Source organism: Neopsephotus bourkii, unplaced genomic scaffold, assembly GCF_033783945.1.
Source record: "Neopsephotus bourkii isolate Nb327-2 ecotype Australia unplaced genomic scaffold, CSIRO-AGI_Nbou_v1 NB_1634, whole genome shotgun sequence".
NCBI lineage: Eukaryota > Metazoa > Chordata > Aves > Psittaciformes > Psittacidae > Neopsephotus > Neopsephotus bourkii.
This window is the reverse complement of record NW_026902109.1, coordinates 4,100,908-4,114,034: the sequence shown is the minus strand read 5'-3', so window position 1 is coordinate 4,114,034 and position 13,127 is coordinate 4,100,908. Positions and strand designations below refer to the sequence as shown.

The 13,127-nt window shown below is 45.1% G+C and overlaps 1 protein-coding gene across 1 annotated transcript; it reads right to left on the bottom strand.

Moving 5' to 3' along the window:
* Positions 1–544: 544 nt before the first annotated feature.
* On the bottom strand, positions 545–12,572 carry TACR2 (tachykinin receptor 2). The gene is made up of 5 exons (XM_061373939.1): positions 11,593–12,572; positions 7,580–7,774; positions 4,313–4,469; positions 3,495–3,691; positions 545–2,196 (listed from the first exon to the last, which is right to left on the bottom strand). The coding sequence occupies exons 1-5, from the start codon at positions 11,994–11,996 to the stop codon at positions 2,007–2,009; spliced, it is 1,143 nt and encodes a 380-aa protein (XP_061229923.1). The 5' UTR covers positions 11,997–12,572; the 3' UTR covers positions 545–2,006.
* Positions 12,573–13,127: the final 555 nt, after the last annotated feature.

Here is a 13,127-nt window from a genome sequence, read left to right as displayed (position 1 = left end):
AGTCCTTCAGGGCACAGGGACTTTCACTTGTGACCTGAAGAAATTATCCATCCTCTGCTTCCTGCACCTCAACAAGAGAGAAAGATGCCTTGGGCTGTCAGAAAACATTGGTGCCTATCAGGGACGGTACAGGGGAGGGACTGCCAGCACACCTGTGACATTTGGGCATCTGAAATAGGTTCTTGCTGGCTGTTAAGGTGTGATGGAAGCTGTGATGCTGAAGATAGGCCTGTTTGGTCTAAGAAGATTTGCATTAGAAAGCTGCAGAATTTAAAGGCCTTACAATTACATTGGCTGAGCATGGGCAAAGTACAGCTTATGTGTATGAAATAGTGAACTCTGCATATATGTGCTATTCAGTTCCTTGGAGCAAGAGTCTTTGCAACCTCTAGTTTGATCCCAGAGATCTGTGCCTTGCAGAGCATCCCTCCCTAATTGTTTTGAATCCCTTCAAAAAAGACTCCGTGATGGCTGGCTGTAAATGCCTCTTTCTGCTCTTCCTCTCCCTTGTGTGCACCAGTGGTACAGTCCTCGGAAGAGCGGGCTGGGCAGATAACATCTAGATTAGACGCTACCTGCTGGAATGATTTAAAATAATGAACTCTCTAAGAAGGGCATACAGCCCTGTGCTCTGTTCTCCCATTAGCGAGGCAAGTTTGTGATATACTTGTTCTCCACAGCAGCCAGGGATGTGAGGCAGGTTAAGTGGAGAAGTAAAGTCATGTCCCTGAGTACTCTTGCAGTTCAGGCCACAATCCTTTTTCTGAATTTACTGCAGAATTTAATCCTTTGTAGTTTTGCTTTCACAGAGCAAGGTGAAATACTTTAAATAACTGTATCTTACTGACATTGTAGGAGCTTTCTGTATGCTAATGTATGTCTCTGTGATAGTATATAAAAACTTGTCATGAAAGGTGAAGGTTATTCTGAAGTGCTAATTATCGCACCAGTATTAAATGCTGTATTACTTCTATATAAATGTTTATATTGCAGCTTCTCTTGATTTGCATGCCTGCACATAATACCTCAGGCTTTGAAGATGGTATTTCAGCCTTTATTTCCATATCTGAAAAGAGAAGAACAGTGATGATAAATATGGGGTAAGTCTGGAAAGTGAAGAGGAAGGGGACTATCTGGGAAGGGACAGAAATGGGGAGACTGCTGTTAGGACTAAGAGGAGATAAAGGAGGCGGATCCAGATTGTAACCCACGAGCCCTGACCAAGCCAGTTAGCATCACACACCAGGCTACTTGACCCTTCAGAGACTCTCACTTTCCAAATTAGGCACAACAATTAACAATGTGAAGTTGGAGAAATCACTTGGGCACAGTTTAATAGGAAAATGACATTTTGGTACGAGGTAATAGAAATGCATCCAACGAAGACATCTTCAGTAACTGTCACTTGTAACTGATGTGGGACAGTGCTGATGAAATTGCAGGCATGAGGCTCAGAATTCAGAAAATGTTCAGGGCAGGCTTTTCAGTCCGGATGTGTTAGTGTTTGCCTTTGTTCTTTGCTCTACCGTCATGTCCACCATGGGGCTGCTGGGCCATGGGACTTAGCTGCACACGTAGCCCCAAGAGTTCATCCAAACTGGGCTAAATGTGCCCCAGCCTTTCTGCTTCATCACCCTTTTTCCAGATTTAAGTGTCTTGGTGGAACAGAAAGAAGGTTGCTATCTGGAAGAGAACAATTGATAATTCTAGTGATTGGCAGTGCCTCAGGTCTGCTTTGCTGCTTCTTTTGACCTCATGGGCAAGCTCTCTGTGTTCTGTATCACAGTTGTTGGTGTAGGAGAGAGCTGAACCTGTATGCATAGCTGGGTGATATTTGGGCCCACGTGGATGTAAGTATTATCAGTAGGCTGCTTTCAATGCTGACGGCATATACAAACATCCTGACAGAAACACTTGCTCCAGAAAAAAAGACCAGTCTCAGGCTTCTACAAATCTGCTGCCTTGGAATTCTGAATTAGGATAGAGCTAGAAACAGGAGGAGAAAATCAGAGTGATAGCTGGGTGGGGGTAAATGATGTCTTCTCATTCAGTTGAGTTTCTGTATCAAAACTTGTTGTTCTTGACTTCCTGTGGGTTGTCTGGTAAAGAGATGGGGATGTGAGTTTGAGTTTGTCTTTCTCAGTTGCTTTTATGCATGGACACCACCGGAAGGCTAATTTGAAGCCAGAACGAAACCTGTACATGCAAGAAAAGAAATGAAATGGTGAATTGATCTTTTTAATTGCACAGAGAAAGAGCAAATGCATGACTTGGTTTTACCTCTGAATGTCCATGCAAATAAAACGTTTCTGTTGAAATCAGAGTGAGATGAAGAGCTAAATGTATAAAACCATGGAGGAGAAGTGCAGTAATTCATGATCAGATTTCCTTATATTTTAAGTAAATATATATGATCAGTGAAATGGCAGGATGTCTGATGTGCTCAGTAGACGGTGATGCCCATGCTGATAGCAGCATTTGTGAGAAGTGTAGAATCTGAGGGAAATATGTGTGCTTTCCCACTGGAAGCTTTTTTAAAAATTATGAATAATTAAATGAGGAAGCTTTCTGAGAGGAGAAGGATGTGTTTGGATGTTTGGCCTTAAGTGCAGATTGGCTGAATGGGCTGCAAAGCTTCCGTCTTTTGTGAGTTTATGGGCAGGATGTTGTTCTAAATGCTCCTAAGGACTGAGCTTCCTTGCATCACCCTGGAGTCAGGCGTTTTGCCGATGAAAACGCAGTGAAACTGCCCTGGAGGTGCTGGATAAGGCGTATAATAAATACCCTTCAAGCTCACCGCTCACTGCGCATGCAGCTAGGCTGCAAAGAGATGCAGATTAGGGAGACGTCTGTCAGTAGGATGCGCAGGCATGGTCCGTCATGGAGAGATCCGCAGGGCAGCCAGAGCAGCTTCCCACACCCGGCGCCCTGCCGCGCCAGCGCCCCGGGAGCAGCCCGTCCTCAGCACGGAGCAAGAGGGACATCTCTTGGCACAACGCGGTTGTGCTCTCCCAGCTCCTCGCTCGCGGCAGCATGGCCAGGATGGGACTCCTGGCAGGAGTGCTCCTATTGCCCACAGGGGTGAGCTCAGGCCCTGTGTGAGGGGCACAGGGCTGTGCTGGGAGGGCGGAGGCTTGGGAGGAACGGCTGGCCAGCCCAGCCCAGCCCGGCGTTAGGTCAGCAGATGTGTTGCAGGGGTTACAGATTCCTCTCTCCTTCCTTGAAAATAAGGGAGTCTGTGTGTGGAAATGTGTACAAGAGTGGCTGTGCTGATCATATACCTGCTGCCTGTGCGTTGTTCTGAGGCTGAAAATCTTAAGGGTTGTGTTAAAATCTCACAGTGTGGCTCATCGCACATTATTAGCAGAGTATAAATGGTCTGTTAAGCCTATGTACTGCAATTGAAAATCACAGTTGTTCTCATCTCCAGAGATTTTTGCTTTTTCAGATTGAGATTTTTGTTTTCTCTGCTCACTCACATGCACACTACTCACCTTTGGTTAAGACAGCAGTATATGATGGGGTTGTACATTGTTGAACTCATGGCAAGGAGAAAGACTGCAAGATAAACCTGTTGAATGTATTTTTGCTGGTAGATGTCTTCCTTGAAGCTTCCCAGGATGAAGTATATGTGATAGGGCAGCCAGCAGACAGCAAAGATGATCACAACTACCACCATGGTCTTCACAAACTAGAAAAACAAAACCACTGTGTTATTCCTGGGCCTCTGGGTGGTCATATGAGCCTTCTGGGGAAATGGGAAATGCTGCATTTGGCTTGGGTCTGTTTTCTACTACTGAAGTGCTGCATATGGTATGTAGACCTGAGCTGTTAGGGCAAAAAACCCCAGCACTGATGGGAACAGCCTGAGAGTTAGAGCAAATGATTTCTGGTGCACCGAGTGGACTTTCTGCAGAGGAACTGCTTGCAGCTACATCAGAGAGCTGTAGTAGGGAAACGAGATAACTGCTGTTGCATTGAAACCTCTCCCACCCTGTCCAGAGTTTTGCCCTGGTTTATCCTGCACTGTGTGGCTTCACTGAACGCTGAGCTTCACTCTCTAAGGAATGCTGGGAACTGGCCTGCTGCCTACTGATGTGAGCCTCTCCTCCTTGGATGATGCTGGCACATGTAGATCGCAATTTCTTTTCATACTTACTGGGTGATGCCCTTTACCCCCAGCCCAAAATATTTTGTCCACCTTTCATGCCCAGTCCCACAAGAGTTTGCATCAAATGCAAGCTCCATTTTGGAGTTGGAGGCAGCAGCACTGGTGTGTTGAGGGTAATCATTTTTAAGTTTCACTTCTGACCTTTTTTTTGGCATTAACTTGGTGTTCGTAGCGGGCTCTGTTAAGGTGGTTGCCTGGAACAGCACTGCTCCACAGAGTAATTCCTATAATGCTGTATGCAACAAACATCACCAGTAAAGGCAGTAAATAAATCAGCACGATCACTGCAATGTGATACCTGAAAAAGAAGAACAAGCACATTTTCATAGTCAGTACGTCTCTTGAAGGGCTCTTTCAGAAATTGCCATTTGGACATGTATGCCTGGCTCCCATTAACTTCAACTTCAAAGCATAAAGAAGCAGAAATTTTGCCTACAAACATCGTTACAAGGACTTCTGTAAAGAGCAGAAGCTCATCTCTCTTGTGTTGTAATGATTAGTCCTTGGACTGGATTCACTGTTCTTTCAAGATGAAGTACTATGATTTATTTTTTACCAGGGAGCACTGAACTTTGCTATCCTTCTGCAGTTGAGAAAGAGACACATCTGAGACTTGTGCTGTAAAGATATGAACCTTTAAATGACAGATACTGAAAAGGGTTATTCTGAAAACCACAGAGTAACTTGACAAATGCAATGGTGTCAACAGCTCAATTTGGCAACAGTGAAAATACCTGTATCGGGGACTGCAAGACGTAGCTGGCTGCTAACAGTGTGCACAAAGCCATCAGGTGAGACCCTGCAGATAGCAAGGAAGGAATATTGCCTGCTTACAGCATACAGAAAGTGAATGGCAGTTATTGCTGTGTTTGTGTTCCTGGCTGGTTTTGTTTGTGTGTGTGCACACAGTTACATATCATCAACAGGCTACTTACTTGGTTACTGCTCCAGCCCAAAGTGCTGGCACCTCCTTTGGCTGTGTTTTAGCTCAGCCCTTCTTAGCCTTCCATGTTACCCTGCAAGCTTCTGCTGGTTCCTTCATGCTGGGGGTCAATTATTTTAAGCAACCACCATTTATAGGGAGGGAACAACCTGCTCACTCGGTTACAGCAGCTGTCAAATTAACATAAACAGTGTAAAAACTAGGATTAGGCAGGAGCTGGCACACACTGCTGGCAACGGCCACAAAAGGCTGGGTGCAAATGGTCTTTCTCAGCATGACAACACCCTGGAGTTACTTGCTGCCTTAGTGAGTGGGGTCCACTGCTTTGGAGAGGGCTGTCGAAATGGGTGTTGGGGTGCACGGTGGTGTTTGCTGCTTGGAATGTTTGCAGATATCAAAGTGATGGCTGCATATAGAAAAATACTGTATCTGTGAAACATGGCAAGTCCCTGCCTGTTTTCCACCTTTCCCAACTGTCCTCAGAGCAGTACCGCTTTTGAGGGTCTAATCAGCAAAGCCCTGTTAAGAGTTCCCATCCTGTGAGGAGCAGGAGAGGATGGGAGCCTAAGTGGCACACGACAAAAAGAACTTTTAGTGTTATAATTGTGCTGCTTTGCTGCAAAGTTAACCTGTCACGAGTTAAAAATAAAATAATCCTCTTGTGGTTGAGGTTCTTTATTTTGGTTAAAGTCCTTTATATCCAGTATTTCTCAGGCACTGGCAGTCACAGCAGTACGTTGTTTGGGTCTTTTTTTACCTGTTTCTATCATACTTATATACATTTTTCCTGCAGAAAAGGATTTTCCTGTGTTCTGAAGTCTAGAAATCTTGAAGGCTGCTTTTACTCAACTATGAAGGATTTTGAGAACCCACAGTCAACAGAGGAACCCAGTTCTCCACTTCCATTTTTTTCTTTGGGTTTCTTAGTATTTCTTTCCCTCTGTATTTGGACTAGCACATGCATGGCATATGGCTTTTTTTCTCCGTGGTCTGTATTGCAGGCATCTGTCCCAACAGCTCCATCACTCAAGATGACACCTGGGGAGCACTGCTTCCAACTTCCTCTTTGGGAGAACTACTGCAACCTGCAAATCTGAGGCTGTTCAGGGAGAGTAAGCTGGTGAATGAAGTCATGTTCTGCGTTCAGGAACTGCTGCTCCTAAGCTGGGGATCCCAGAAAGAACCTGCCCAATTATTTGCATTCAGGACCAGCCTTTCCAACTTGCAGAGGTTTTGTCACTATAGTGGGAAATTCTTGTTTCAAACCATGGATGTGGGAGAAATAAACCCCACACTAAATTTCATCTAAGTGAAATAGTCATCAGTGACTTACATAAAAGCAATCAGCTATTACCCCTCCTTCTTAATCGACAGGAGCTTGCACACTGTGTTCCCCAGCGTGTGCCACAGGCTACCAGCCAAGGACCCCTGAGAGGAGCATCAACCCAACATGACGTGAGCCTGATTTTAGTCTATTCTTCTGTGACTCTGGCGACTGGGGACAACTGGGCACCAGTGGCTGAATTTGCTGCAAGTTACCCAAACTTACATAGAGCTCCTGAAACTTGGCACATATTAGTGTGAAAAACAGTTGATTCAGTAATAACTAACCATAGGAGGCATCCAGCTATCTGCCAGAAATGAAGACTGAGAAGGGAAAAATGTCCCTGGTACATGCAGCTGGGCAAAAGCAGTTCACAGTGAAGAACAGATACGGGGGGAGGTTAGCACTTTGTTTTGGTTTGAAAAATTGTTTCCATTTTGTTAATGGATTTGTTCCTTTTCTGCAGTTCTTCCATTACTTCTTAGTATAAATATGTTTTGCTTGATAAATTTCTCAAACTACTCTGTGTATCATGTGCTTTGAATAATGATTAACCACAGCACATCCCCTAAATGCAAGGTATGGCTTGTTTCATATGTCTGAACAATCGTGTTTTAAAGCAGGAGGAAATTGCTGTGAGGGTCAGGAGCTTTTGGGAGCACAGATGTGTGCCCAGATAAGTCGATTTGTAAAACCTTAGGATGTTTGAAATGTGCTCCTCTTTCCCACCCCTCCCCTAACCCAAAGAGCGGCCTGATTTTTAAGCTAAAGGCCTAGCTTTTCAGCATTAAAGATACCCAGTTTCTTCCTGCCTGATGGAGGGAGAAAATCCAAAATCTTTGGAACCAGGCTGTGCTGGTTTCTCTTAAACCCACTGAGCCCTGTATCTGGGGTTTCTAGCTCTTATAACCAGTTTTCAGAGCAGGGGAGGATAGATCACCCTTCCCTACCATGAGCTGTGATCACTTGGCAGGTTTTCCCACAGCTGGCTTAAACTGAGCTTAGATTGCCTGCCTCACACCCATATCCCCCTGCTGTGTGCTTCCCCCCTGCCCGCTCTCTCTGTAGCCAACAGTTTGGAGATGAAATGGATTTCCTACTTAATGTTGGCATGAATTAGGAGTTTTCCCGTTTTTCTTACGTGAGCTGGTGCTTTGAGCCGACATCATCAGGCCAGACAACAATGCATTTTGTCGTTCCGTTGTCCATCATGATTTCAGCATAGAAGCACTGTGGGAAGGCAAGCCCAAATGCCACCAGCCAGATTATCCCTATGATGACTCTGGTGCTTCCCGCAGAGAGCCTGGGCTTGAAGGGATGAATTATCGCCATGTACCTGCAAGAAAAATAGGTAATGCTTTTACAGTTGCATTGGTGATCTATATAACAAATACAAACAAGTGTAAAAACTCACCAGAACGGTATAGTGAGCTTTATTTATAGAGAGATTTTGATAGTTTCCATGCTATAAACAATTTGAAGGACCTAAATATCTTCTGAAGAGAACAACTGCAAGTCTTGGGGAATGGTTTAAGGTATGAGGAGGAAGCAGCCGTCTATGCCTTCGGGATATGGTCTTCATAAGTATTCCCCTTTCTTGGGGTTTTAATTTTTTTTAATTAATTTTTCAAATATTTTATGTGCTTGGTCTGGAATTTTGTGCTGTGAACTGTTAATGTTAGTTTAGAGATACATGGTGTTTAAAACTCTGACCTGCCTCCCTCCTCTACCAAAAAAAAAGCACCCCAAACGCTCTTTTTCTCCCAAATTACGTCAACCTCATATTATCACAACAGCAGACTGGGGTCTTGAGTATCCTTTAGCCTGAATTATTCCCCACTGATTCTTAGCCCTGCAAAACTCTTGTGCCACCCACCTCTGCCTGTAAATGCTCAAGTGCTTGTGCTTGCAGTGGAAAAGAAAGCTGAGCCTTTTATCCCACACCTGCTCAGAGCCCTCATGGCACATCTGACTATTGGATTACATGCAAGCCTGGGGCGCTCTCTGGTTTTAAGTTCCCTGTGTAGAAATGCATGGTATCGTAACGACTACATAATCGATTACGCATTTCTTGTCATGCTTTCTGTACTCTTTGACATGGCTGTTACAAAGGCAAAGTGGAAAATGCCAATCGCCTCCTTGTTTTCATAGCAAAAATCCGACAAACTCTGTGCTGTCTCTTGGCCAGGTCATTGGGAGGGAGCTCTGCCTGGCTGCTGGTGCAGGATAGAGGGCGGCTGCATGGACAGGCGGCACAGTAAGTAAGCCAGAGCTGCCTGGCAGCAGAGCCTTTTTTAGCTATAAAATTTTCACGTTGCCTTGCTTTTCTTCAGCTCATCGTAGGCAGTATTATACAGTGCTCAAATCTGGTCAGGGAGGAATCAAGTGGTGAATATTCTCCAGAATTGATTTGTGGCTCTCAGTGAAACACAAATCCTGGGTACAAATGATGCCACCCACTGGGCTGCTGAAGCAGCCTGAGTTGCAGGTATCGAAGGTGTTACCTGGGCTGCTGGGTGGAGGCTTTCCTACTCAGCCAGGGGTGCATCCCAAGGCGAGTGGTGCTTTTAGGCAAGCTCCTGCCCGCTGGAGTTGGATTTACTGAATCTGCTGAGGTCTTCTGGCCACTCTTGTGGTGTGGCAGGGCTGCCTTTGCCCCCTACTGCTCATGCTCCCTCTGCCTTCTCTCAGAGCCCTGCTTCCAGGAAGGCCAATAGTATCCTGGGATGCATTAGGAAGAATGTGGCTAGCAGATTGAGGCAGGTGATCGTCTCGCTCTGCTCTGCCCTGGTGCGGCCACACCTGGAGTACTGTGTCCAGGGCTGGGCTCCTCAGTATAAGAAAGATAAGGAACTACTGGAGAGGGTACAGCAGAGGGCTACAGAGATGAACAGGGGTCTGGAGCATCCCTCTTACAAGGAAAGGCTGAGAGAACTGGGGGAGTCTGTTTAGCCCGGAGAAGAAATGACTGAGAAGGGATCATATCAATGCATACAAATATGCTCAGTGGCGGGTGTCAGATCCTGGTCGGGATGGGACCAGACTCTTTTCAGTGGTGTCCAGTGACAGGGTAAGGGGCAATGGGCACAAACTGAGACACAGGAAGCTCCATCTGAATACGAGGGAAAACTTGTTTACACTGAGGGTAGCAGAGCAGTGGAACAGGCTGCACAGAGAGGTTGTGGAGTCTCCTCTGGAGAGATTCAAAACCCATCTGGTTGCAATCCTGTGCAACCTTCTCTAGGTGAGCCTGCTTTAGCAGGAGGCTTGGATTGTCTCCAGAAGTCCTTTCTGACCCCAGCCATTCTGTCTTCTATAAACCCAACAGTGAGCAATATAGCTAGGGCCTTTCCCACAGCAGACAAGGATGACTTACAGAGCTGTCACTTTTTAGCCTTCTTCCCTACAAGAAATTGCTTCATAAGACATTGTTTTAGCAAAGTTAAACAACGGAGCCCAAGTGGAAGCAAGTTCTCATAACAATTAATGGAAGCCGTGAGTTTCCAGGAGACAGTGTCAGGATCTATTTTAAGGCTAAGCAAAGAATAGCTAAATATGGTTTGCAGCGAGATGCCAAGTTTTCGTTCTGATCCGTGCCATGTGACTGTAAAGGTACTTTCACCAAAAGTCCACAAGGAATGAGAGCAGGGAGACATGAGGACAGGCTGGAATAGATTTTGTTTCGTTTTTTGAATAATATTTTTTGGCAGACCACATGTATAAAATAGCAGTTACCAACAATTCATTATTAAAAGGAACAGCAAAAGAGTACTTGAGTCTGAAACAGAGCTGTCATTACTTCTAAATAGGGATTTGCTTTCATCTGGACAACTGCAGGCTGATAAACATATCACTCATCCCTGCTCTTACTAGCAATCCTTCCAGTAACCACAGAAGCCACTACTCTGTGCTGTGCCATATCCCCAGCTCCAGTGTGGGCCGAGCAGGCATCACAGGCACACAGGGCAAAGCCACCTTTCTCCTGCTAGTTTGTTTATCTGGTTTGATTTGTCTATCGATTGCTTCCTGCAGCTGGGCGTGCCGGGGTGAGCCAGGCTGTGAGCAGGACAGAAGTTACGAGTGTGACCCCAATGACTCACGGAGCAATGCTTTTCACACAGCTCCAGAGGGATGCTGGCTCTGCTCCTGAGGGAGCCCGAAGGGCCTTTTGTGGATTCACGTCCTTGATCAGGAATGGGGGAAACCTGAAGAAAACTGCAAAGTCAACAGGAGGGCTTGACGAAGGACTGACGAGTTTTCTGGATTCAGTATTGGGCTGCCCGGGGAAGACCTTTGCTGTGAGGTTAAGCAGGGACACAGGATGGAAAATATACAGATGTTTCCAGCACCGGGCAGAGAGTGGAAGTAATGGATGGATGACAGGAAGGATAAGGGGGAGAAGGACAGAGAGCCTAGAAGGGAGCTTAACCTCCTCAACTTCTTTCACATGCCATTGCCTTTAAAAGAGGAAATTCCCATGGACTTTTGGCCTCTTTCTAGTAAAAAAGAAAAACAGCAGCAGGCTACTTAACAATGAGTTGTAAACACATTCAGGCTCCACAAATTCAAGCTTGAGTAAAACAGACTTGGCAGATGTAAAAGAGCATGATGAAAATGCCAAATTATTTCAGAAGTCAAACAAAATCATTGTAATTACTTTCCTCCCTCTTGGAATAAGTCATTCTTGTGAACTCTTGGAGCAGACTGGCATTTCAGATCCAATTCCCATTATTTCTGGTGGTTTGCTGGACTCACAAGCAGAATCTTGGATGCTGATACATTCAGCACTCTAACATATTCCTATCACTCCAGCTCTGTCCAAATGATGGGTCCCTCTCATGGTTTAGAACAAATAAATAAAATGGTTTGCAGGATGACTGGGAAACAGTCTGTGATCAGTAATGTGGGAACAACAAAATACCACCCATTTCCACTTGTTACGCGTTTGGGTGTGCTTCAGACCAGGGACAAACAAGAAGAGCCTTCCTTTCACACCATAACTAGGATCTAACCCCACAGTCTGTTTGCTTGGCCCTCCTCCCACTTTGCTGAGAAGGCACCTGATAGAGTAGGACAATTGCACAAAGTATTGCAAGAGTTTTTTATATCTTACAGTGGATTTTTTGGACCTTATCTTCTCCATTAGCCTCTTACCTCTCTGCAGCCACGGCTGTCATGGAATAAATGCTCACAAACATTGCGGTGATGGGAAACCAGTTCTGAAACCTGCAGAATTCCTCACCAAAATACCAGACGTTGTGACTGGCGTAAATAAAGTTGAAGATGGTATTGAAAGTGGACATCAGCAAATCCGAAAGAGCCAAATTAACGATAAAGTAATTGGTAGCGGTCCTCATTCTCCTGTGTGCAAGAATAATCCAGATGATGGTGATGTTGCCAACGATGGATGTGATAACAATGAAGGAATAGGTGATAGCCCACAGAGCAATTCGCCAGCCCGGCTGGGTAAACTGGGTTACTGCTGTCCAATTGCTGCTGTCCTCAAGGGACTCAGCTTGTGACATGTTGCTAGCGTTTAAAATGGAAAATGTGCTCATGTTTTTTTTTCTTCAGCTAAGCATATAATGAAATCTTCTGGCATCTGCTCATTTTCTTGCAGTTATGAACCCCCATGCATATGACCTAAGTGCCGTTAAAAAGACATTGGGATGAGATGTCTCATGTCCTCTCGTCCTGTTTTCCAAATGATGCAATGTAGTTTCAGGAGATGAGTGGTACCGAGGGACTCTTCCTTGCCTGGCATTTTAACCTATGCTTGAGGAGCAAAAACTAGAGAACAACTCGCTTCCTTTAGATTATCTGTAGGGCCAAGAAAACGTAAAAGGAAATATCAAGCCAGAAAAAAACTTCAATCCAAGTGGAAATCCTTCTTTTTGAGGGCAGTGGTTTTCCAAGGCACCATGTATTTGATCCTCTTCAGCGGGACTGAGGACATTTGGTTTTCTTTGCCGGTGTAACTGTTAAGGGTGAGGCAGGAGCTGTGCTGGGATAAATTCTCTGCAGGGCTTAAAGGGACTTTTCAAAGGAGGTGGAGTCTCTTGCAGGCAAAAACTAAACAATCAATTTGACATCAAATGAAACATGGCAAAATGGTACTTAAAGCTTCCTTCTCCTCCCCCTCTGCTTGTTTTGAAGTAACCTCTGAAATGGACGTGCTGCTCTGCCAGGATTTTACAGACTTAAATGCAAGGGTAGTTACTCTGCCAGGTTTATCAGTCCTGCAATCCTTATATTTCCAGGACCCTGGCTTCCTGCAAGCTCTCTGCACACCTAAAAATGAAAATATATTCAGCACAACTTTAGCAAGATGGTCTTGCTGTCTGCAATGAGTTGGAGGCTTATTCACATTTTTAATAGATTTTGCTTAATGGTGAATGCCCTATATAATAGGACTCGACCAGCCATATTTAGTAGATTTGGTATGATTTAATTTATTTAAATTACAGCAACATGTCCTGTTAGTGCTTGAAGGGTCACTGGTGAATAATGCCAAGATAGAGGCATTTGTGAGCTGGGACTTCTAGTAAGGCTTCAGTGGGAATTTGGCATCCAGGATTGCACTGAAAGCTCCAGAAATTCTTCTCCAGCTGCTGTCCAGCATAGAAACATACAGAGAAGCCTCAGCTCCCAGCCTCCATGCCCTGTGTTACTGAGATGCTTAATAAGGG

Coding starts and splice junctions, on each gene's coding strand:
- TACR2 (XM_061373939.1), bottom strand. CDS start 11,996: ATGAGCACATTTTCCATTTTAAACGCTAGCAACATGTCACAAGCTGAG. Junction 7,775..11,592: donor ACAGCCGTGGCTGCAGAGAG/GTAAGAGGCTAA, acceptor TTTTTCTTGCAG/GTACATGGCGATAATTCATC. Junction 2,197..3,494: donor TACTGCTGTCTTAACCAAAG/GTGAGTAGTGTG, acceptor TTGCATGTACAG/GTTTCGTTCTGGCTTCAAAT.